This window comes from Poromitra crassiceps (assembly GCF_964638095.1).
Source record: "Poromitra crassiceps genome assembly, chromosome: 5".
Lineage (NCBI taxonomy): Eukaryota > Metazoa > Chordata > Actinopteri > Beryciformes > Melamphaidae > Poromitra > Poromitra crassiceps.
Window position 1 is genome coordinate 44,229,405 of NC_139642.1, and position 23,053 is coordinate 44,252,457.

The 23,053-nt window shown below is 43.7% G+C and overlaps 1 protein-coding gene across 2 annotated transcripts in view; it reads left to right on the top strand.

Annotated features, from left to right (window-relative positions):
- robo2 (roundabout, axon guidance receptor, homolog 2) overlaps nt 1–16,534 on the top strand; it is a 234,005-nt gene extending 217,471 nt beyond the window's left edge. For both annotated transcript variants that reach the window (XM_083637643.1, XM_083637644.1), the window contains 6 exons: nt 1,226–1,440; nt 8,719–8,901; nt 9,440–9,598; nt 9,971–10,219; nt 12,600–12,776; nt 13,344–16,534. In XM_083637643.1, coding sequence (XP_083493769.1) covers nt 1,226–1,440; nt 8,719–8,901; nt 9,440–9,598; nt 9,971–10,219; nt 12,600–12,776; nt 13,344–13,345 — 985 coding nt within the window. In that variant the 3' untranslated portion in view covers nt 13,346–16,534. The remainder of the gene's footprint in view (nt 1–1,225; nt 1,441–8,718; nt 8,902–9,439; nt 9,599–9,970; nt 10,220–12,599; nt 12,777–13,343) is intronic.
- The last annotated feature ends 6,519 nt before the right edge of the window (nt 16,535–23,053 follow it).

Genomic DNA, 23,053 nt, shown 5'->3' on the forward strand with positions numbered 1-23,053 from the left:
CGGTGCTGCGGCTCTACACTACAGGATTGGGGATTCTAGAGCAGAACACAAGATGTCTGTTCAGATGATGTGCGTTTACTGCGCAAGTTAAATCCCCGATCGTGTCTGCCTGGGCTGGCCTAGCAGCTGAATGCTAATTATGCTGTATGGAGAGAACAGGGGGATTTACCCCACCCTGACCACGCCCCCAGCCAGCTAACCCAGCTTCTATGATGAGACATCGCCTCAACCTATACCATATACTGTATATGGTTATTATAAAAAAGAAACCTATTGCTGTTATTTTAAAATGCTTACTGTACATTTTGTCCTATGTTTATTGCTTTAAGGATTTATTTTGGTTCTATAATATCCTTCATGTCATGTGTGTAGTCACGCATTGTGCTGTGGTGATATACCCATTAATCATTTCATTTTAATGGGCCCATGCTACCACTTAGGCAACTACTGTATGTTTCCCACTCTATAAGAGACACACAATTCTTACCCACGCTTGTTTACTCCACACACACACACATACACACACACACACACACACACACACACACACACACACACACACACACACACAAACACACCCCCGTGCGGCACATTCCATTGTAGTGGTGCTCATGCAAGGCAGATGAAGGCCATGCTTCATGCTGTCGGCATGGCAGAGAGAATGAGAGACTGGCATCCATTCATAATAGTGTAGGGAGGTGGAGGGGGGGGGGCATGGAAGCCTTGTCAGGAAGGAGATGTCATGTTACCCAGTAATGACTATGTTGGTTAGGGAGCATCTCTGACAACAGGAGAGGCCCAGTAATTACAACCAAATCCCAGTGCAAACCGCCTCAAAGATCGCACTCCTCAAACATGCGCGGCTGTCAGCGGAGCGGGCTGCCTGTGAGGTGACAGCCTTGTGTCGACAGGCCTGGAGAGCGTGCCTTTGTACCGGCTACAGCTGCAATTAGTGGGTCATTGTGTTAGCATGCGAGCGGCACCGTAGAATTAGTGGAATTGTCCAAATGTATTCAGCGCGTCGGATGCGAGAGGGGTCTCTAAAATTAGATTGACAGTTTCACTCTCCTTTCTTCATGCCGTCCCGTCTTTCATTGAATGCCATATTTCCTTTATTTTGTCTGCATTCGTCGGCCCTCCACATTCCTGGCTGTGTACAGATGTGCATACTGCATACCAGCAGGGTCATGACAGCCAGGCCGCTGTCTCTCTGTCTCCCATGCAGGCACATGCAGAGCGGCTCTCTCCCTCCCCAGGCTCCGGCCCCTCCGGTGGGCTATGTGTCCAGCACACTGGTGTCTGACCTGGAGACTGACCTGCCGGACGACGAGGACGAAGAGGAGGAGGAGGAGGAGGATGAAGGCTACGGGGCCAGGCATCCCCGCGGCATTGAGCACACACCAGGCTCCAGCATGGACAACCTGGACAGCTCTTTAACAGGTGAGATACACAACCTCGTCCCATGGTTTAGTTGGAGTCCATATTACCTTTCTGTCTTTCTGATGTACACAATGTGAACTGTAGTATATTCCACACGGTGGCTCAGTGGTTAGCACTGTTGCCTCACAGCAAGAAGGTCCCAGGTTCGAACCCCGGTCCATCCCAGGTCCTTTCTGTGTGGGTTTTGCATGCTCTCCCCGTGTTTGTGTGGGTTTCCTCCCACCATCAAAGACATGTATGTTAGGGTTAATACTCCTGTCAGTGCCCCTGACCAAGGCAATGGCAAAAGAACTGCAGTTGGTCCCCGGGCGCTGTACTGCAGCTGCCCACTGCTCCTAGTTCTAGGAAGGTTTCTAGTATAAACGATAACATCACATTAACTTCACTTCATTCTGGTTTTCCCCTCATATTTCCCAATGGAAACGTATCATTTCACCAAAACAGAAATTAATTATGCTGTCATTCCCCATTATATGTTAGGTACTTTTCAGTCAGCATCTGATTTCAATGTTTTAATTCTAATGCTACTGGCTGTGATCAACTCATTATGTGTAGGTATAAAATGTATTCTGGTCCCGCTGTTGTTTTGTCTTGTTTTGCAGTCAACAGATTGTTGTCCGTAACATGTTCTTTTACGAGCCTGTTATGTGCTCATTGGTATGTGAACATGCTTACTGACTATGCCTCAATCAGGTTTTTTCGAGCACTTTTGGCAGACTCTGGGGAATTATAATTATCGCCTCCCAAAAAGAGATAAGAAAGTCCATGAATTTTAAACAGGATAGTGAGAGGGAAATTAAGAGGGAGAGGCAAGGCGAGCAGGGGTGAGTGACTGTGATTTAACTCGCACACGGCGCCGGAGCCAGCGACCGCCGCCCATATCTTTCCTAGGAGATTTGAAATAAATTTCACGTGCGGCATATTCCATTCCAGACCAGAGGCACCATTTCCATTTTTACAACTCGCTGAAAGCTTTTACAGCCGTCTGTCGGAGGGGACATCTGAAGGGCATGACATTGGAACGGTGGAGACAGCGGGGCTGGGTCCCTCGTTGCTGCTCTCGCACAAACTGACCAGGCCCCTCTAGCCCTCTCTAAACGCCAGGTTCAAACTGACCAGGCCCCTCTAGCCCTCTCTAAACGCCAGGTTCAAACTGACCAGGCCCCAGTAACCCTCTCTAAACGCCAGGTTCAAACTGACCAGGCCCCGCAAGCCCTCTCTAAACGCCAGGTTCAAACTGACCAGGCCCCTCTAGCCCTCTATAAACTACAGGTTCAAACTGACCAGGCCCCTCTAGCCCTCTCTAAACACCAGGTTCAAACTGACCAGGCCCCTCTAGCCCTCTCTAAACTACAGGTTCAAACTGACCAGGCCCCACAAGCCCTCTCTAAACTACAGGTTCAAACTGACCAGGCCCCACAAGCCCTCTCTAAACACCAGGTTCAAACTGACCAGGCCCCTCTAGCCCTCTCTAAACTACAGGTTCAAACTGACCAGGCCCCACAAGCCCTCTCTAAATGCCAGGTTCAAACTGACCAGGCCCCTCTAGCCCTCTCTAAACTACAGGTTCAAACTGACCAGGCCCCACAAGCCCTCTCTAAACACCAGGTTCAAACTGACCAGGCCCCTCTAGCCCTCTCTAAACTACAGGTTCAAACTGACCAGGCCCCACAAGCCCTCTCTAAAGACCAGGTTCAAACTGACCAGGCCCCTCTAGCCCTCTATAAACTACAGGTTCAAACTGACCAGGCCCCACAAGCCCTCTATAAACTACAGGTTCAAACTGACCAGGCCCCACAAGCCCTCTGTAAACTACAGGTTCAAACTGACCAGGCCCCACAAGCCCTCTATAAACTACAGGTTCAAACTGACCAGGCCCTACAAGCCCTCTGTAAACTCCAGGTTCAAACTGACCAGGCCTCTCTAGCCCTCTGTAAACTCCAGGTTCAAACTGACCAGGCCTCTCTAGCCCTCTGTAAACTACAGGTTCAAACTGCAGGGGTGTTTTTGAAAAATGTCCGGGATCGGGCCATCGTGTACTGTGGGGACAGGAGGTGATACAAAATGCCGACATAGCGCGACCCCGTGACATGTTCTATCTATCTTCTAGCTCTTCCAACAAGGCAAAAAACAAATACGCATGATAGGTATTTGGAAATGGATGAGTGGAAAGGTACAGAGAGAATATGTGAAGCTAGGAGAGCTGAGCTGGTCGAGACAGAGAGAGAAGGGCGGTAGCAGCGTTGACACCGTTGCTTGCTGCTCTTCTCTGTCGGTGGCAGGCCTAAACAGTAGTTTTCCATGGGATGATGGAGCCGAGGCTGTGGTGGCGCTGACACATGCTACTGCTGATATATTTAGAGGAATACAAAGCAGCGAGCGGCTGCTAATCTGCTGCATCTCTCCCCCACTGTATTACTCTGCAGACAGCACTATTTCTTCTTATCTCTCTGTGAGGCTGCCTCGCTCACCCATCCTCTGACAACACAGACATGGACCCAGCTCCCGGGTTAGCGGGAGGAGCACAGGGAGGATGTGGGGGGGGGGGGGGGGGGACTGTGGAGATTTATAGTGGCCACCAGTTTGAGGCTGTGTAAAGAGGGGGCTAGGAGTGATAGATTTGTCATTGTTTTAATAATATGGAAATAGGTCTGTTTTCTTAATGTTTCACCAAAGGCCAGTAAATCAAACATTCTCCCCGCTGCCCCAGAAAAAAAGCCCCAAGCCTCTCCTCTGGGGCCATTTTTCACCAGCAGATCGTCTGTTTCGGGCTTTCCAATGTGTTATTCTGTGCTCTGAGATAATACAGCACATTTCTCAATAGATCAATGTAAATCCTGATCGTCTGGCGGGCATCGGCGGGCCCGTGTTTTGTCTGAGCCAGAGAGCTGAAGTGAACACACGGGTATTAGCGGGCTTTGCGCGTCGAGCAGCAGGTATAGGTGGCGTAAAGCAGAGATGTGCTGGTGGGTAAGTTATGTCTACAATGAGTTGAGAGCTGGGCTGTTCTGGGCGATTACTCTGCCATAAAGCCTTGCCAGCTTTGTGAGGAGCAGGGTCACGTCTCTCGACGGCAGGTAGAGACGCCTGCTCGTCAGGGGGAATGATTTCGCCGCTTAACGACATGCAGATGAGGCTCTCTGTCGGTATAAATCTGTTTTAGTGGCAGGAGGGACCCAGGCTGGATTTTACTGTCCCCGACCAGCTCCCATTTACCAGCCTTGGTCTGTTAGCGCGTGGAGGACCGGAGGTTTTTAGAGTACATGGCTTGGCCCATTGCTCTGGTTCAAGACATGATAAAATGACAGATGATCCACAGAGCAAACCTTGGTCCTGGGCTAAGGGAAAAAAATCCACAATTCTAGGACGGGGTGTCATGATTTCAATTCTACATGGGGGTTCAATTTCGATCATTGATATCACACAAGCAGAATTGCAATTGTCCCAGTCTTTCTTTCTCTCTCCACCCTCTCCTCCCTAGTTGCACATGCCCAAAGAAAACAAAAATAAACAACAATGACAACACAGCGTAGCTGCTAGTTAGCGAGCTCACCGGTAGCCTGCAGCAGCTGCATGCAGAAACAACAGAACCGGAAAATCCTTCTGCTAGTGGTGTCACCAGGGTCTTTCTTTCAGGGTATACGCCCCAAATATAATCTTTGAGTCTTGATCTTCACAAATCAAGACTTGATAGTCTAACAATGGCATAGGGTCTGTGATGAAAAGAAAAAAGGTTTAAATCGAGAATCGAATTGAATCGTGACCTTAAAATCGAAAGGCAAATCGAATCGTGGATTTTGGAGAATCGTGACACCCCTAGGGCAAAAAGAGAAAACTAGATAGATTTTCTCTAAATCAATGTTACAGTGATTACAGTTTGAGTGGAGTGCTATTTCTGAGAATAGAAGTGGTCCAGAGGTGCAGCAGTAGTTGGTGGCAGAGGGCAGCTGAGAAGTCATTCTGTGTGATGTGATTTGCTGAGGCAGTGTTCCTCAGCTGAGCCGGACGAGCTGGAAGCTTCAGTGCTTTGGCTGGCACTGCCTATACTTCATTATCTGCTCTATTCTTTGTGGGAGGATTGGACCCAGCGGAATTGCTGTCTTTCTTTCTTAGAGAAAAACTCAGAGAAAAGAATTTCAAAGAAAATAGCTTGGCAAGATAGAGGACTGAAAGTAGTTACTGCCTGTGGATTTCAGTTATTGCTGTAAAAATGGAATGTGTAAGGAGTTCTCCGCCTTATGCAAGCTTATAGTTTATAGAAGTTTCCTTTAATCTGTGAGGATTTCACTGTAGTAGGGGTGTGAAGCTGGTGAGATGTTAGCTGTTGAAGGCACAGCTCCCTAAGGTCACATGCAGTGGCTAAATAAACGCATCTTGGAGATAATGTGGCTGAAGAAAAGCATTTGCCTACCACTGCGGAGCCCCGCGGGTTCAATTGCCGGCAGCGGTACTTCCGTCTTGGCCAGACGTACTTACAGACACAATTGGCCGTGTCTGCGGGTGGGAAGCTGCACTAGCGCCTCCTCTGGTCAATTGAGGTGCCTGTTCAGGGGGATGGGAACTGGGGGGAATATTGTGATCCTCTCATGCGCTATGTCCTGCGGTTGAAACTCCTCGCTGCTCGGTGAAAAGAAGTGGCTGCTGACTGCACATGTATCGGAGGAAGCATGTGCTAGTCTACAACTCTCCCCAGATCGGCAGAGGGAGTGGAGCAACGACCGGGACAGCAGGGGGAATTGGCCAAGTACAATTGAGGAGGTAATGGGAGAAAAATCCGAAGGGAAAAAAAGATGTAGACTCGCAGATGGAGAAAATGGAAACACTTTCAAGCGGATATCCCAAAGTATTTGGCTTAATAAACCATAATCATATTTCTTAAGTTTTATGCCCATTCCTAAATGTGTCATATTGTGTTCCAATGAGAAGTGCCATCTGAGAGAGCAAACTCTCACCACAGCTGACACATGTGTGAGTTGGCTTCAGTTGACTCTGCCGGCCTGTCTTGGCCAGGATCCTGACTGTCACCTCCACTGACCTCCGCTAAACCCCGGTGCTAACTTTTTGTCCCCTTCTCTGCCTCCATGACCTTTGTGACCTTTAATGGTGCTTCTCTGTACCACCATTCTATTCATTCACCTCGCTGTGTGTGTGTGTGTGTGTGTGTGTGTGTGTGTGTGTGTGTGTGTGTGTGTGTGTGTGCGCGTGCACAGAGCACTTGGGTTAGTGCCACTTTTGTAAAGTCTGCCAAAGCAGTCCCTCAGAAAGCTGTCACATTAGCCGACTGAGCTCTTGCTTGCCAAAGTGTCTTGTTTTTATTGGCAGACTGATACTTTGATATTTAAAGTGCTGGCTTGGCTCTTTATACTGTATCAGTGAAAAAGCAGAGCATGAAGACATACTTACAGTAGCACAGATACACCAGCAGAAAGCTGCAAGAGCTTCCAGGAACCCCTTCAGTCAGATTGTCCATCATTTTTCAGTATTGCTGGCATGTTAACGACTGTAGGCTATTGATTAAATCAGACATGCAACCTTTTCCTCTGTCTTTTACTCCTGAAAGTGACATGTGGGGGTTGCATATTTCAGGGTTTTTATAACAAAAATCAACGTAGCTATAACTGATTTTGTATACAAACTAGGGATGCACGATATATCGGCATTCATATCGATCCGCCGATGTTAGTCATTTTTAAATACCGTAAATTCCGGACTATAAGCCGCACCGGTGTATAAGCCGCACCTGCAAAGTTGACTATTTTTTTCTTATATAAGCCGCACCGGACTATAAGCCGCGGGTGTTTTAATGGTATTTTTTTTTTCTTTTTTTTTTTTTTTTTTTTTGTGTTTTAATGTTTAATTACCATATGTAAGGGTTCATGCACAGAGGGGATTGTCGGGAAAGAGATGGCTGTTTGAGGAAGCTCCCATTTATTAACATTTCAACAAAACAACATAACACAACACCACCTGTGTTGTTTTTTACAGTGCACACAGTGTCATACAGTGTGGTGAAAAGAGGGCAAGAGAGGAAATTAAAACTTATTATAGTTATATAGGATTTATAGTTAGAAAGAGTGCTAAAAAAGAGAGATTTTTTTTTTTTTTTTTTTTTTGTTGAAAAAATCCATAGATAAGCCGCACCGTTATATAAGCCGCAGGGGCCAAAAAAGCCCAAAAAACGGGTAAAAAGGTGCGGCTTATAGTCCGGAATTTACGGTACATCGGTATCGGTCCGATGAGCAAAATAACAGCAATGTTAATATCGGTATCGGCCAAAATCTTCATATTGAGAGGAAACAATGTGGTAAATCTATGACTTATGGGCTTTTGCAAATGTTTTGGAAGACATTACTTTTTCAAATTCACTGTGTTTTTCAGTATGTACAAAATTTGATTATCATAGAAACTTGTTTTTATACAGATCATATCGACATCGCTAAATATCGGTTATCGGCCATAACAGCAATGTTAATATCGGTCATCTTATTGGCTAAAATTTTCATATTGCTCCATTCCTCATTTCAAACTATATCTTTTCTACAACATGCGTCGACATTTTCGACAGCAGTCTCTGTGCGTTTTCAAACAGGAGTAAGCGTGTGTGTAGTGTGTCCCACCAGGTGTTTGATCCCACACACTGTTTTGTGAGCTGCTTCATCTGTCTCACCTGAGGCAGTGCTGTGGCCAACTCCACTCTGCACAGGTGCACTCATTCTTCTTTATCAAAACAAGAGCAACCTCAGGCCTGCTGTCCCACTGTGTGTGTACGTGCGTGCGTGCGTGCGTGCGTGTGTGTGTGTGTGTGTGTGTGTGTGTGTGTGTGCGTGTGCGTGCGTGTGCGTGCGTGTGCGCGCGCGTGCGCTCTCTATGCACTGTGTGCATATGTTTGCAGCAGATGAATGAGGGCAGGCCAGAACAGAATGACTGTACAAAAGCGCTCGTCACCTGCGAGAACAGTGATGCCCTGCAGCAAACAGAAAAACCATTTTAAGTCTGGGACCTTTGACTTAATATTACCTCTCATTATAAGATTACACAATGCATTCATCCGTCCAAATATACAGTCTCTGCACAGATGTTCAGTGTGGCAGGTCATACATTCATAAAAGTTGAAGCTAGCCAGAAGCTATAAACATGACGTGGGGAAATTTTAACGTTTCTGTACACACACACACACACACACACACACACACACACACACACACACACACACACACACACACACACACACACAGTAGTGTACACACACACTGAAGCTGTAGCTGTGGTGTTCCACAGGGTCCATGGTGAACGGGTGGGGCTCGGCCTCGGAGGACGAGCGTCAGTTCTCCAGCCACAGGTCCAGTTTGGGCAGTTCGTCCGATGGCTCCATCTTTACCCACTGCAGCTTTGCCCAGGCCCTGGTGGCCGCTGCAGACAAGGCCGGCTACCGCCTGGAGGGCACTAGCCTCAGCAAGAGAGGTTGGTGTGCGTGTGTGGAGCCTACCTGCCCACAACCTGCTGGCCTGGAACTTCTCCCACTGGAAGATGACCATTTCCTCTTTTTCTCCTCTGGTTGCTCCTCCTCTGTCATCCTTTCACTGATTTCCCTCATATTGTTCGCTGCAGATTTGATCTCTGTTGCTGCCGCTTGTGGATGCTGTGCCCAGGTTGTGCATGGCACCTGTTGTACCTGGCTGGACCGAGGATGTCTCGCTATTTCTTGACTCCCCTTTCCTGTAACTCTCCTGGCTTTGCACTCCAGCTTACTTGGGTTGAAGGAATAACTGGGTGACATGTTAAACTGGCGACCTCATTACAGGCTTCTAACAAGTGTTTCTTCTTTTTTACAAAGCTCTATCTTTTATTTCTAATAGGTTTTTGGGTCTTTGATTAATAAATGCATCTTTTTAAGTCTACAGCTAAGGCCTCAGCCCTACCATCTGGTTTCTTGCTTTCCCCCGTCCTCTCTGTCTCTTCACTAACAAGCTGACCTGTGTGCCTGTGTCTCTGCCTGCAGGTAAAGGCCTGTCCCACAGGCCGCGGCCCAGCAGTCCATTCTCCACAGATGGCAGCACAGTGGGCACACACAGCCTGGGCCACCAGAGGGCCGCCCGGCCCACCCGCAAGCCACGAAGCCAGGGCACAGCACCCCACCGGAGAGATCCTAGTGCAGACGGTTAGTCCATTGCTTCAGATATTTTCCATATTTTATCTAGATTGCCTTCAAATATTTTTAACTGATCTTCACATTTTCATCTCTGTTTATTTGTACTACCACAATTGCTATTACTTTTGGTAATTTGCCACTGGAACTGGGTGGAACTCTGTTGTAATATTTTGATCAAAATTACTTTTTTGAGTTTTTTCATATTTTGTTAATCATAAAATACAAAACTGACGGACACAAATTTGATTTATTTTGTTTTAATTACTTTAAACAAGTAACCATTATAAAACCACCAGTGGAGATGTTTCCACACATGATGAGCATTTTTGTAGCATGTTACTGACAGCTAATTGATTATTCTGTGGTTTCCCCTCTGTGCAGACCTACCTCCTCCCCCTGAGCCTCCTCCCTGTCTGGGACAGGGCCGCATCCAGGGGGCCCGCAGTGTAGGCAGCATGGGGCCCCCTTCAGACAGGAATGCGTCATCCCTGGAGCGACAGCCCATGCCAGGGCCTGTGTCTGGGCTGGAGGACAGACAGACACGCACCACTCTGGAACATCACCGCCAGGCTCAAGACAGGCTGGGCTCCGTGGACCGAGCGGACGATGGGCGCAGGGGACACATAACAGGTACGAGTGAGTCAAATGTAAAGAAGCTAAACGCATAAACAGGCTTTACATAAATGTCAACGTGACATTTATTCCGTTATAAAGATGTCAAAGAGATGTGTGATTTATGCCAGCTCTGCATCACCTCCCAGCCCAACAAAATCCTAAAGCCAAGCTGGTACATTACACTGCTAAGCCAAATGCCATGCTAACCAATGAAAACAAGGTAGCATCCATCCTCTGTATCTGTGTTCAACTTGCTTTTACATTTGATAATACTTAATTATAATTGAAATACATAATTACATGCATAAATAAATACATAATTCCCCTTACTGGAATTGGAATTGATGACAAGGAAATGAAACTTCTAGGCTTCACAATCTAACAATGCAGTGGTGGCCTAAAGGTTAGAGAAGTGAGCTTGTGACTGGAAGGTCGTCGGTTCAATCCTCGGGACCAGCATGATAAAGCTGGGTGGGTGAAAAATCAGTGCTTGCCCCTCCCTCATTAGCACCACTGAGGTGCCCTTGAGCAAGGCCTTTAACCCCAAGCGCACCAATGGAGCTGCTCGGTGGCCAGATTTTGTTCTTCTTCTTCTTCTTCTTTTTTGACTGTAGTTGTGTTAAAGAGTGATTTCATTGCATTATTACTACAAGAAGACAAAACAAGGACATGGAAGTTTTGGTGCTGCTGCGGCTTTGGCACCGAGGTATTTTTCCACTAAGTTCTTGTGTCGAAGTTAACGTTCATGCTGAGTTCAGACTGTGCTCCCATGAACAGATTGCACTGTCTGCCACTTGCTTGTTTCCAGAATGCCCCCCGTCCCCCCTCCCCAGCCTCCCCCCACCCCCCCGGTAACTGTGGCCAACATTGGCACGCTCTGCTCTGAGTAAGGCGGGAGGCCCCAGCAACTGAGACGCACTGTAATCGCTCAAGCTTTTCTTTTCTCACCCAAACAGCAGCACTCTGAAAGCACACAGCCCATCTGTGTGCGTGATGCCATCATTAGATAGCTCCATGCTGTGCGCCCTGCCCTCCGTGTGCCAGCACTTGCACAGACAGACAGTCCATCTGACAGACAGAGAGGCTGGGAGAAGACAGGTGCCACGTTCAACATCTCTGCGAAAAAAAGACAAGTGAATTCCCATACGGCTTTCAGCGCTGGCTGAGGCACAGTAGAATCCAGTGAGGTCGGGGCAGGCTGTATTACAGTCATTAGCCGAGCGGCGGGGAGTAGTATGATGAGATTTCATGGAACGGGGGAGACTGCTGAGGGTCAATGTTATACTGGCCTGCAGCGGGGGGCGCCACAGCAGCCAGTGCTCCCTCTGTTATTGTATTGACCCCCTCCCAGGGCTGGTGGCTGTAAGGCCCATGTGTGAGGCTGAGAGTCCTCTCTGTGGCACGCCCTGCCTGGCACTGTCTGCTGGCACCAGCACACTGCAGATGTCAGGCAGAGACTCTTTGTCCCCGCGTCGGCCGCCATACTGCAGCAAAGAGCTCATCTCCACAGCGTTGTAGGTCACGTAGTTAGTCAGGCATTTTCACTGCAGTGATCAAACTTAAAAAGTAATAACCTGCAACGTTTTCATAATAACAAATGTTCATTTTCCTACTCTATCTCTGATTTGGTACCATACGATAATGACCTCTATCCGTTTAAGCTTTTACATTTGCTATTCTAAATGCCTACGAGGGGGTTCAAGTTTATTTACCTATAGTGCTTTAAAGGTAACATATTATGGTTTTCCACATTTTGTGTCATATATATAATGATGGATGTTCATATTAAACGTGGCCAAAGTTTCGAATAATGAGGTAAACATATCTGAAAGTTCTCTCCATTAGAAAAAAATCACAGGATACCGACTGGTCTGAATGTGAGATTATGAGATTTGAACGAGAACACAGGTCTAGGTGACGTCAGATAGACCCCGATTGCTGAGTGGTCATTGCTCCACCCCCTTGCACTGTTCAAAACATAATCAACCAATGGGATCCTATGGAGATGCCTTGAGTGTATGATGTCACAATTCACTTTATAGCCTGTACTTTTGACTAAATTCACACATTTTAAAACTGAGTGTTTTCACACAACTTTAACACTATATGTTATACATCAAACCCTTCAGCTACTTATGCTCTCACTCAAAATGTCAAAATAAGATAAGATTGTTCGGCCTAAATAAAAGAAAGTTGAAGAGATACAAGAAACTGCAGTGTCTTTAGTGTTACAGTATGTTGGGCCTGTGCACCAATGTAATGACCGCTCATCACCAAAGGTGTCGCCAAAATCAGGAAAAAGAAGAATCTTGTGTATTATCATTTTAAAGTCAAAATTGTCTGTCTATGTTTCCAACTGAATGGGTGTCTGTGGGTCCTTGTGTGTGTTTTTCAGAGGAAGGATGCCTGCCCTACAGTAAACCCTCCTTCCCCTCCCCCGGCGGTCACAGCTCCTCTGGCACAGCCTCCTCCAAGGGCTCGACGGGCCCGCGACAGCCGCAGCAGTGGACCGCCACAGAGCACGCTGAATTCCTGGGGACCAATGGACAGGGACAATACTCGGGAGAGTTATGTGCGTATCTTTTGAATAGAATTAAGTAATTGTATTTGTTGGTTGTACTCCTTATTAGGAGGTTATGTTTTCGGTGCTGTTTGTTTGTTTGTTTGTTTGTTAGCAGGATTACGGAAAAACTACTGGGCCGATTTTCATGAAACTTGGTGGGAGGGTGTAGCATGGGCCAAGGAAGAACCCATAACATTTTGTGGCGGATTCGACCCAGATCGGGTCAAGGGAGGGGGCGGGGCTAAGAAAAAGGGGCCATAGCTAGGTATAGGAACATTGTAGGGAGTCGGGGTTCAAGAGGTGGGTAGGGCGCCGTGGTCAGGAAACGGGGCGGGGCTAGGGAAAAAGGGCCATAGCTAGGAAGGTCGTAGAGACTCAGGGTTCGAAGGGTGGGTAGGGGATATGGGTGGGTTAGGGTTCTGATCCCAAATTTGATATCATAGCAGACTGGAGTATTGGCCTTGGCGGAGGTCTGCGCTCTCCGAGTGCACTTCTAGTTATCAATGAAAGTGTCGTTCGCTTCATTTTAGCAAACCTTATTTTGGGACTAACCTTGGTTTCCCTTGCTTCTCACAGAGGGACCTGCCTGGGGTGTGAACTGGAGAAAGCCTGGTCCATCCTGGAAAGAAAGGCGCCTCGCGAGTTGGGACGATGGACTTTGTCCTTAGCTTGTGTGTTCTCAGAGGGAAGGAGTGCAGCAGAGGAGGGAACCAGTGAATGGCAGTGTCACAGAACTGTAAATGTGATGTATAGACACAGACATACTGTACATCTCACTATGTTTTACGTCCTCAAGAAAATATTTTCCACCTCCTACCTTACTGTAATTTTCTTTTTGTTAAAAAAAAGGCAAGTAAAAAAGAAAAGAAAACATCTATATGAGAACAACTAATTTTCTGAGTAACTGCCCTTATGGGAAAAAGGGAATTTTGTTTCCTGTAAATATATTCTTTACCTTGTTGTTGCATTGCTATGCAAGCCTAATTCAGTTTGAGCTTTTTTTTATTTCCATATACAGACAGGTACAGTTGGTTTTATCTGGTTATTTGTATTATATGTGAATTGAGTGGCTGTTGTGCCATAAAATAATTGTTTTATAATCCATTGTTTGTTAATAGTTACCATTAATTATTATCATTATTATGATTAATTATTGTTTTTGCACTGCAATTTTGGTGATAAGCACAAAAACATAGCTCCTGCTGACATGAAGAACCGGAAGAATATGTGAAGAGGAGTTTCTGTACTGTAAAGTAGAGAGAAGAAAATATATACTAATGTACAGAGAGATATTAAAGAGTAAGGCTTTGCTCGCAGACAGCAACAAATAAGACGCCCATTTCCATAGTTGCGACTAATTGGGTGGTAGACAGAGAGTTCTTGAGGGTCTTTTTAGGATATGGGCTGGAAGAATTGCGCACAGAGGGTACGGTACTGAGCGAGCGAGTGGATTATTTAATTCCTATTAACGGTCCTAAAAGAAGTTTGATAAGTTTGAAGCCCTCAACGGTTTGGGGCGACTCCAGGCATTGTCTTGTTTTCAGAACCAGACTGAGGGAGTGTAGTCATTATTTTTATACAAGGGTCTCTGAGCATTTCAAGTTTTATTTCATTTTTATATGTTTTACTGCCTACGTAATATTACTGCACCGAGTTTACGCTCCCCTACACCACATAACTGCGGCTTGCTCGCAGTAAAAGAGAGGAAGGGAGGCCAGCCAGCGTCTCTCCACATTGCTCATTCATGGCACTTACAATGGGTACATACACCGGGTTGGGATGCGTCAAATAGCCTTAATAAGAAAGCGGACTTTACACACAAAGGAGTGTTTCTTATGATCATCCCACTGTAGACCATGTGCAGTGACTGTTAGATTTGACAGTAGAGATGACACACTACCTAAAACATCATCAGTGGAGCAACACTATCGGTTTACATTGATCCCATTTAAAAAAGAATTGTCTTGTAGTTCCATCCATTTTCAAATATTGTTTGCTTAGCTTAGAGCACTTATTGTTATTTTTGTTTTGATTTTTATACTTTCCATGGTACAGAATCATCCAGGAAAACAACACAATGACCTGCTCGGTCCAATTGAAGTGCTGTATGTACAATATCTGTTAAAGCCGTCGCTCTGAAGCTTGGTGTCTCAGTTGGCAGTTATGGCTATGATTAGCACAGTGTTGGGTCAATAGCCTTCAGTCTTGTTTGAGAAGAAATGGCAGTGTGTACAGTCTACAGTGAAGCTTTGTGTTTATGGTGAAATGATTATGGAGAAAAAGCCTTGTATATTAACTAGCAGGTCCCACTGCCTCCGTCTCTACAGCCACAGTCTGCAGCAGACCACTTCCTATCCTATCTGCCTGACCGCCACAACAGACACACACACACACACACACACACACACACACACAGTCTCAGATTCTCAGATTCTCAATTTCTATCTTTTAAGACACACACACAGTCTCAGATTCTCAATTTCTATCTTTTAAGACTTTTTATTTATTTTTTATTTTTTTATGATTATTTTTTTTAATGAAAAGCTTGTTTCTTTGTATGCCTTTTATGGACTCCAAAACGCTGCTTACAATGTTTTCGATATTAATGTTGAGGATTTTTCTGGTTCAATGACTGTTTTGTCTTTTTTTTGTACTGCTAATGTTGATAAAGGGGGGTGGAAACTAAAAATGCCGTCAGATGCTGTTGTACTGTTGTCTTTATGCCATCGTCATTTCATATCATCCACCCAGTGGCCAGTGTTCTGGAAATGAGGTGCAAAGAGTATCTCAGGTTATTTTACATTCTGGTGGTGTTCATGTGTGTGTGTGTATATATGTGTATATATCCATATGCATCTCCACTCCATTATGCCATTCCATTTTCATTGCTGAAAAATATCCCTTTCATTTTCCGAATACTGTCGCCCCCTCTTTTTCTTTTTTCGGCTGTGGATTTTGAGTTCCGAGTATAATGTGCTGGTTCATCCACCTTAAGACAAGATGTCAGTAAAAGAACATACCAAATTAATATTGATATTTCTAATGTCTAATGCGTTTTAGTGTCTCTTTAATACTCATTGTTTTCTTTTAAATCACAGTGTTGTTGTTTTGTATTTATTAAAATGATAATAAAAGTATATTGTGAAATATGCATAAAGATTTGTGGAATATAAAATGTCTTTTTTTCCCCCTCCTTTTTTCTCCTTGTAAAGTGTGCTGTCAGAACAGAGCAGCGGGGCCATAAGGAGTTGATAGGCTCTCTGCGCTCACAGCATGGTGACATGCCGGGTCAGTAGTGCCGGGTCAGTACAGTTAGTCCTCCAAAATACTGAGTCACTCTTTGTCCTGCATGTTCACTACACTGCTCCTCTCATGTCACAACTAAAGAAACTGAAAACCTTTTTCAACACGGGGCAAAAACGCTCACAATTTGCTTGTCAAGACAATAGAAAAATAATCTTTTTGGATGGATGAAAGTACTTTGGCTTTCTCTCTCTTATTTTCTCAATATTGTTGGTTCTTTGTAGCCTATCTGTGTGTTGCCTTTTTGCTATAAAAGAGGATTAAAAATGACAAAAAGAGAAAGTTGTTGGGTGAAGTCTTTCTGTACAGTATGGGGCAAGGTGACGCCCCGCTCCGATGCCATTTCTACAATACATTCTGCCTTTTTCTTTCTGTAAACAACCTTCTGTATTCACTTGCATGTCCTTGTCCAAGAAGAGAGTGGATCAAGAAAATAAACTTTTACAGTCTCATTCCCATGTCCTGTAAGATACATCCATGTTCTTTTCTTTCCTTGTACCTGGATCACTATCAAATAAAATATTTTTGAAAAATGAAAATGCTTCAAATTCTCTGATTGATGAGTTAAAAATACACTGAGGTGTTTTCACAAGCTACGGATAATATATTTACACTATTTCATGCAAATACCTTATTTAGTGTTAATCTATAACTTTCCTCTCAAATACCTTTTTGCAAAATTCATTTTCCGCCTCCTTTATTTAATTGATTGGTGGCTTGTTAGAGAGTTAATGAGAACCCATTTGGCTTGACCACTAATTATAAACCAATCAATAAAAAGCTCGAGGACATGCTCATTCGCCCACAGCACCACCATCAACGTTGGGGAAGTTACTTTGAAAGCATAGCTTAGGAAGCTACCAACTACTTCACCATGGAAGTAGTTGAAACTACAGCAAAGCTACCCTGGGAGAAATGTAGTTTAGGAAACTACAAGCTATGCAGAAAAAGTAGCTCAAACTACTTTGTAAAATAAAGCATTCAATTGACAATGTACATGTGTGATATATGAAATAGAATAGCCTAAAGCCTACAGAAAAGTGCAATGACAGCAAAAATATGCTTCTCAATTGAATTTATTGATACCCAATACATTCAATGTTATTATATTAATATAATAACAATAATATTATTGATATAATAATTAATATTTTTGTTGTAAACAAATCTATTTGTTCACATTTTATGTGGCCCGCGAGAGCTAGCAAAGAAGACCATTTGTGCAATACAATTCTAATTCAATTAGGTCTAATAGTTGTAGGCTACTAGTTGTCTGTAAGCTACTAGTCTGTTTGCCATTATTTCTCCTATAATTCTGCTTTCAGAGCTAGTTAATTATTACGTTATGACTGAAAACCAGTACTGATCGAATCAGTGGCAATGATGTAATATGATAACACGTAGGCTAGATACATTTATGTCATTACAACCGGCCCTTTGAAACCAACCAAAAGGCTGATGTGGCCCGGGATGAAATTGAGTTTGACACCCCTGGTTTAAAGTAACTTGGTGTCCCGTTTGAGTGGCGTTTGGTGTGTTTAAGCACCGTGATTTGCTTGAAGGTCCAAACACCACCCAGCCGGGAAACTAGAGGCCATCTCACAAAGCAACACACCTATTACTTACAGACAATAGCACGATTGTATCTATTATTTGCCTTTACCCAATTAGTTTGTGGAAAATCCCCTCATTTTGTATTCCTCCAACTGCTTCACTGCTTCCCTTCACTGCTCTCTGGATGGGCGGAGCCCTAGAGCTAATATAGGCCAGTCAGATCACTGCTCTCTGGATGGGTGGAGCCCTAGAGCTAATCGGCCAGTCAGATCACCTGTGGCAAATCCTTTTGTTGCAAACCATGGAGCAGAAGCTGGCTGGCCTCCTCTGGGTTCTTCACCCTCATCACTGTTTTGCTGTGTAAATGATTAGTAAGTTTTGACTTTGCTTTGGTAATTTATGATTATTTGTTGCACTGCTCAAGTTCCTTTAATTGTAGAATTATTCCTTCATTTTGGATATTATATAATTAGTAATTGGTTGGATTGTTTGGATTTAATTGTTACTTTTGTTGAATCACCATGGATTGACTCATGTTCTTCTCTTTCTCTATTACCAGCAAACCTGCAACAACATAGGTGTATAAATAAAAGACTGTATTCTGTCCTGGCCGACAGGCCATTGTGTTGGCTGCACCCACCCTCACCATCATTCCTTATAGAAACATTTTACATACCGTAGTCATTATATCCACATTAGCCTACTAATGATTATTTATCAAAAATCTCATTGTGTAAATATTTTGTGAAAGCACCAATTAGTCATCCCTACAATATTGTCGCAATATAAATATTGAGGTATTTGGTCAAAACTATTTGATTTTGTCCATTTTGCCCAGCCCTACCTGTGATATCTCACATGTGGCTAAAAGAATAGAAAATATAGATATACATTATATTGTGTATCATCATTCAGCCTAAAAATACAGAGATAGGATTTTTGGGCCATATCACCCTGCTCTATGCTGGAGGATGTGGGCCAGTTGTTGGTTCAATCCTTGCCTCAGACTGTGGCTTCAGATATGTTCACAAATACAAGCTGGAGATTGTAAGATTCCAGCTGTGATGCTTCTTTATCATCAGTAGTTTGAACACTGTAAGCAAATAAGCTGATGAAGAAGACTGTGTGAAGTCTCTCTGACTCTACCCCAGAGTTTCGGTTCGATCTCTTTAGCATGGCTGGAAACACCTGCCCAAGCCTCAGACACTTTTGAATGGCAAGAGCCAGAGGAAAGAGTGAAAACCGCTGAGAAAACCAGTGTTAAGAAGTCTGGCCTGATGGCAAAGAGGGTTAGCTTGCTGCCCTGCAGTATTGAGCCCTCAATCTCGTTTGAGGTCGTGGGTTCTAATCTCAGTCAGTTTTAGACAAAAGCGCCCAGAGATTACCTATGTCCAAGTCCAACCGAGTCTACATAAGTATTTCTAAATTGACTAAAAGCTAAAATATAGCCTTTTCCAGATTTTGACCTATAGCCAGGCACTTCAAAAGTCATACAGAGAGAAATACTGCATCAGTGGTAGTGTCTTTGTGGTTCACTGTCTATGTCAGCTACCTCCAGAGGAAGAGGTTGTGTGTTCTCAGCTGGATTGTGTACAGACTGAGCTTTTGTCTGTGTTTTTTGAGGCACTTGTTGTACAAGAAAGATTATTTTTTAAGCATTTCGCCTTTATTTATTTTTTATGTAGGACAGTAGGCTAGGCGGATAGGAAAGGTGGGGAGAGAGAGAGGGGATGACATGCAGCAAAGGACCGCAGGTCGGATTCGAACCCCGGTCGGCCGCGCGAAGGGCTGAGCCTTCGTGGTATGCCTGCTACCAGGACGCACAAGGACATTAAAGTGTTAACATAAATGTTCTTCAATAAACTATACTGCAAAGGAGGGTTTCTACAGTGGGGTTTGATCCCTTGTCTATCAGAACAGAGACAATCACACTCACCACTCAGCCACACAGACAGACCCATAGAGGTCAGGCTTACACATCCATGACACACAGACAGAGGCAGAGGGAACAAATATTTTTTATAAATATTTGTATAAAATAAATAACATTTGTAAAAACCCACATATTTGTGCTTTTCCGAATACCAGGTTCAGCTCCACCCCTAGTTCAAACCTCTAGCAGGTTGTTGGAGGATAATGATTGGCTGTTCAATAAAGTAATTACTAATTAACACCAGAAGGTGTCCCCTGGTGGCACACTGAGTTGGGTGTGTAGTTTACCATGTAAATTTCAGTCCTCCCACAGTAACCCTGGTACAAATCCAGCGTGCGGGATTTTGTTGCATGTTCTTCTCTCTTCCTCTCTCTCTGTCTCTCCCACAAGCATAAAATGTCTGAAATAAAAATAAAACATAAAGGAAGAGCTCTTATCTTTGTTTTTTACTATCAAATGTTCCTCAGATTTTATGACAACCCCCCCCCCCCCCCCCCCCCACACACACACACACACACACTAGCTTTATGTTGATTGACAGCTGAAATGTAACATTTTAAAAACCAGACAGGTCAAACCTTTTACAGCGGGATTTTTGCGAAACTCCGTTATCTCTCTCTCTCTCACTGTTTCTCTAGGTCGCTCACTCAAAGGAAAGCCAAGCTACCTTCAGGTGAAACCAGGAAATTGTTATACTGTATTGTTGCTTTTAATCAATTTAGAAAGGTGATCTAGAGTCTAGATTGATGTTTGGAAGTCCAGAAATTAATCTCTTGCCATAACTGAGTCTACTTAACTATTTCTAAATTGACTTTTCCACAAGCATAAAATGTCTGAAATAAAAATAAAACATAAAGGAAGAGCTCTTATCTTTGTTTTTTACTATCAAATGTTCCTCAGACTTTATGACAACCCCCCCCCCCCCCACACACACACACACACACTAGCTTTATGTTGATTGACAGCTGAAATGTAACATTTTAAAAACCAGACAGGTCAAACCTTTTACAGCGGGATTTTTGCGAAACTCCGTTATCTCTCTCTCTCTCACTGTTTCTCTAGGTCGCTCACTCAAAGGAAAGCCAAGCTACCTTCAGGTGAAACCAGGAAATTGTTATACTGTATTGTTGCTTTTAATCAATTTAGAAAGGTGATCTAGAGTCTAGATTGATGTTTGGAAGTCCAGAAATTAATCTCTTGCCATAACTGAGTCTACTTAACTATTTCTAAATTGACTCTTCCACAAGCATAAAATGTCTGAAATAAAAATAAAACATAAAGGAAGAGCTCTTATCTTTGTTTTTTACTATCAAATGTTCCTCAGACTTTATGACAACCCCCCCCCCCCCCCACACACACACACACACACTAGCTTTATGTTGATTGACAGCTGAAATGTAACATTTTAAAAACCAGACAGGTCAAACCTTTTACAGCGGGATTTTTGCGAAACTCCGTTATCTCTCTCTCTCTCACAGTTTCTCTAGGTCGCTCACTCAAAGGAAAGCCAAGCTACCTTCAGGTGAAACCAGGAAATTGTTATACTGTATTGTTGCTTTTAATCAATTTAGAAAGGTGATCTAGAGTCTAGATTGATGTTTGGGAGTCCAGAAATTAATCTCTTGCCATAACTGAGTCTACTTAACTATTTCTAAATTGACTAAAAGCTAAAAAAGTAATTACTAATTAACACCAGAAGGTGTCCCCTGGTGGCACACTGAGTTGGGTGTGTAGTTTACCATGTAAACTTCAGTCCTCCCACAGTAACCCTGGTACAAATCCAGCGTGCAGGATTTTGTTGCATGTTCTTCTCTCTTCCTCTCTCTCTGTCTCTCCCACAAGCATAAACTGTCTGAAATAAAAATAAAACATAAAGGAAGAGCTCTTATCTTTGTTTTTTTACTATCAAATGTTCCTCAGACTTTATGACAACCCCCCCCCCCCCCCCCCCCCCCCACACACACACACACACTAGCTTTATGTTGATTGACAGCTGAAATGTAACATTTTAAAAACCAGACAGGTCAAACCTTTTACAGCGGGATTTTTGCGAAACTCCTTTATCTCTCTCTCTCTCACTGTTTCTCTAGGTCGCTCACTCAAAGGAAAGCCAAGCTACCTTCAGGTGAAACCAGGAAATTGTTATACTGTATTGTTGCTTTTAATCAATTTAGAAAGGTGATCTAGAGTCTAGATTGATGTTTGGAAGTCCAGAAATTAATCTCTTGCCATAACTGAGTCTACTTAACTATTTCTAAATTGACTCTTCCACAAGCATAAAATGTCTGAAATAAAAATAAAACATAAAGGAAGAGCTCTTATCTTTGTTTTTTTACTATCAAATGTTCCTCAGACTTTATGACAACCCCCCCCCCCCACACACACACACACACTAGCTTTATGTTGATTGACAGCTGAAATGTAACATTTTAAAAACCAGACAGGTCAAACCTTTTACAGCGGGATTTTTGCGAAACTCCGTTATCTCTCTCTCTCTCACTGTTTCTCTAGGTCGCTCACTCAAAGGAAAGCCAAGCTACCTTCAGGTGAAACCAGGAAATTGTTATACTGTATTGTTGCTTTTAATCAATTTAGAAAGGTGATCTAGAGTCTAGATTGATGTTTGGAAGTCCAGAAATTAATCTCTTGCCATAACTGAGCTAACTATTTCTAAATTGACTCTTCCACAAGCATAAAATGTCTGAAATAAAAATAAAACATAAAGGAAGAGCTCTTATCTTTGTTTTTTACTATCAAATGTTCCTCAGACTTTATGACAACCCCCCCCCCCCCACACACACACACTAGCTTTATGTTGATTGACAGCTGAAATGTAACATTTTAAAAACCAGACAGGTCAAACCTTTTACAGCGGGATTTTTGCGAAACTCCGTTATCTCTCTCTCTCTCACTGTTTCTCTAGGTCACTCACTCAAAGGAAAGCCAAGCTACCTTCAGGTGAAACCAGGAAATTGTTATACTGTATTGTTGCTTTTAATCAATTTAGAAAGGTGATCTAGAGTCTAGATTGATGTTTGGAAGTCCAGAAATTAATCTCTTGCCATAACTGAGTCTACTTAACTATTTCTAAATTGACTAAAAGCTAAAATATACAGATTTTGACCTACAGCCAGACACTTCAAAAGTCATAGAGAGAGAAATACTGCATCAGTGGCAGTGTTGTTCACTGTCTATGTCAGCTGCCTTCAGACCCCCCCCCCCCCACACACACACTAGCTTTATGTTGATTGACAGCTGAAATGTAACATTTTTAAAACCAGACAGGTCAAACTTTTTACAGCGGGACTTTTGCGAAAGTCCCTTATCTCTCTCTCTCTCTGTTTCTCTAGGTCGCTCACTCAAAGGAAAGCCAAGCTACCTTCAGGTGAAACCAGGAAATTGTTATACTATATTGTTGCTTTGAATCAATTTAGAAAGGTGCTCTAGTCTAAATTGATGTTTGGAAGTCCAGAAATTAATCTCTTGCCATAACTGA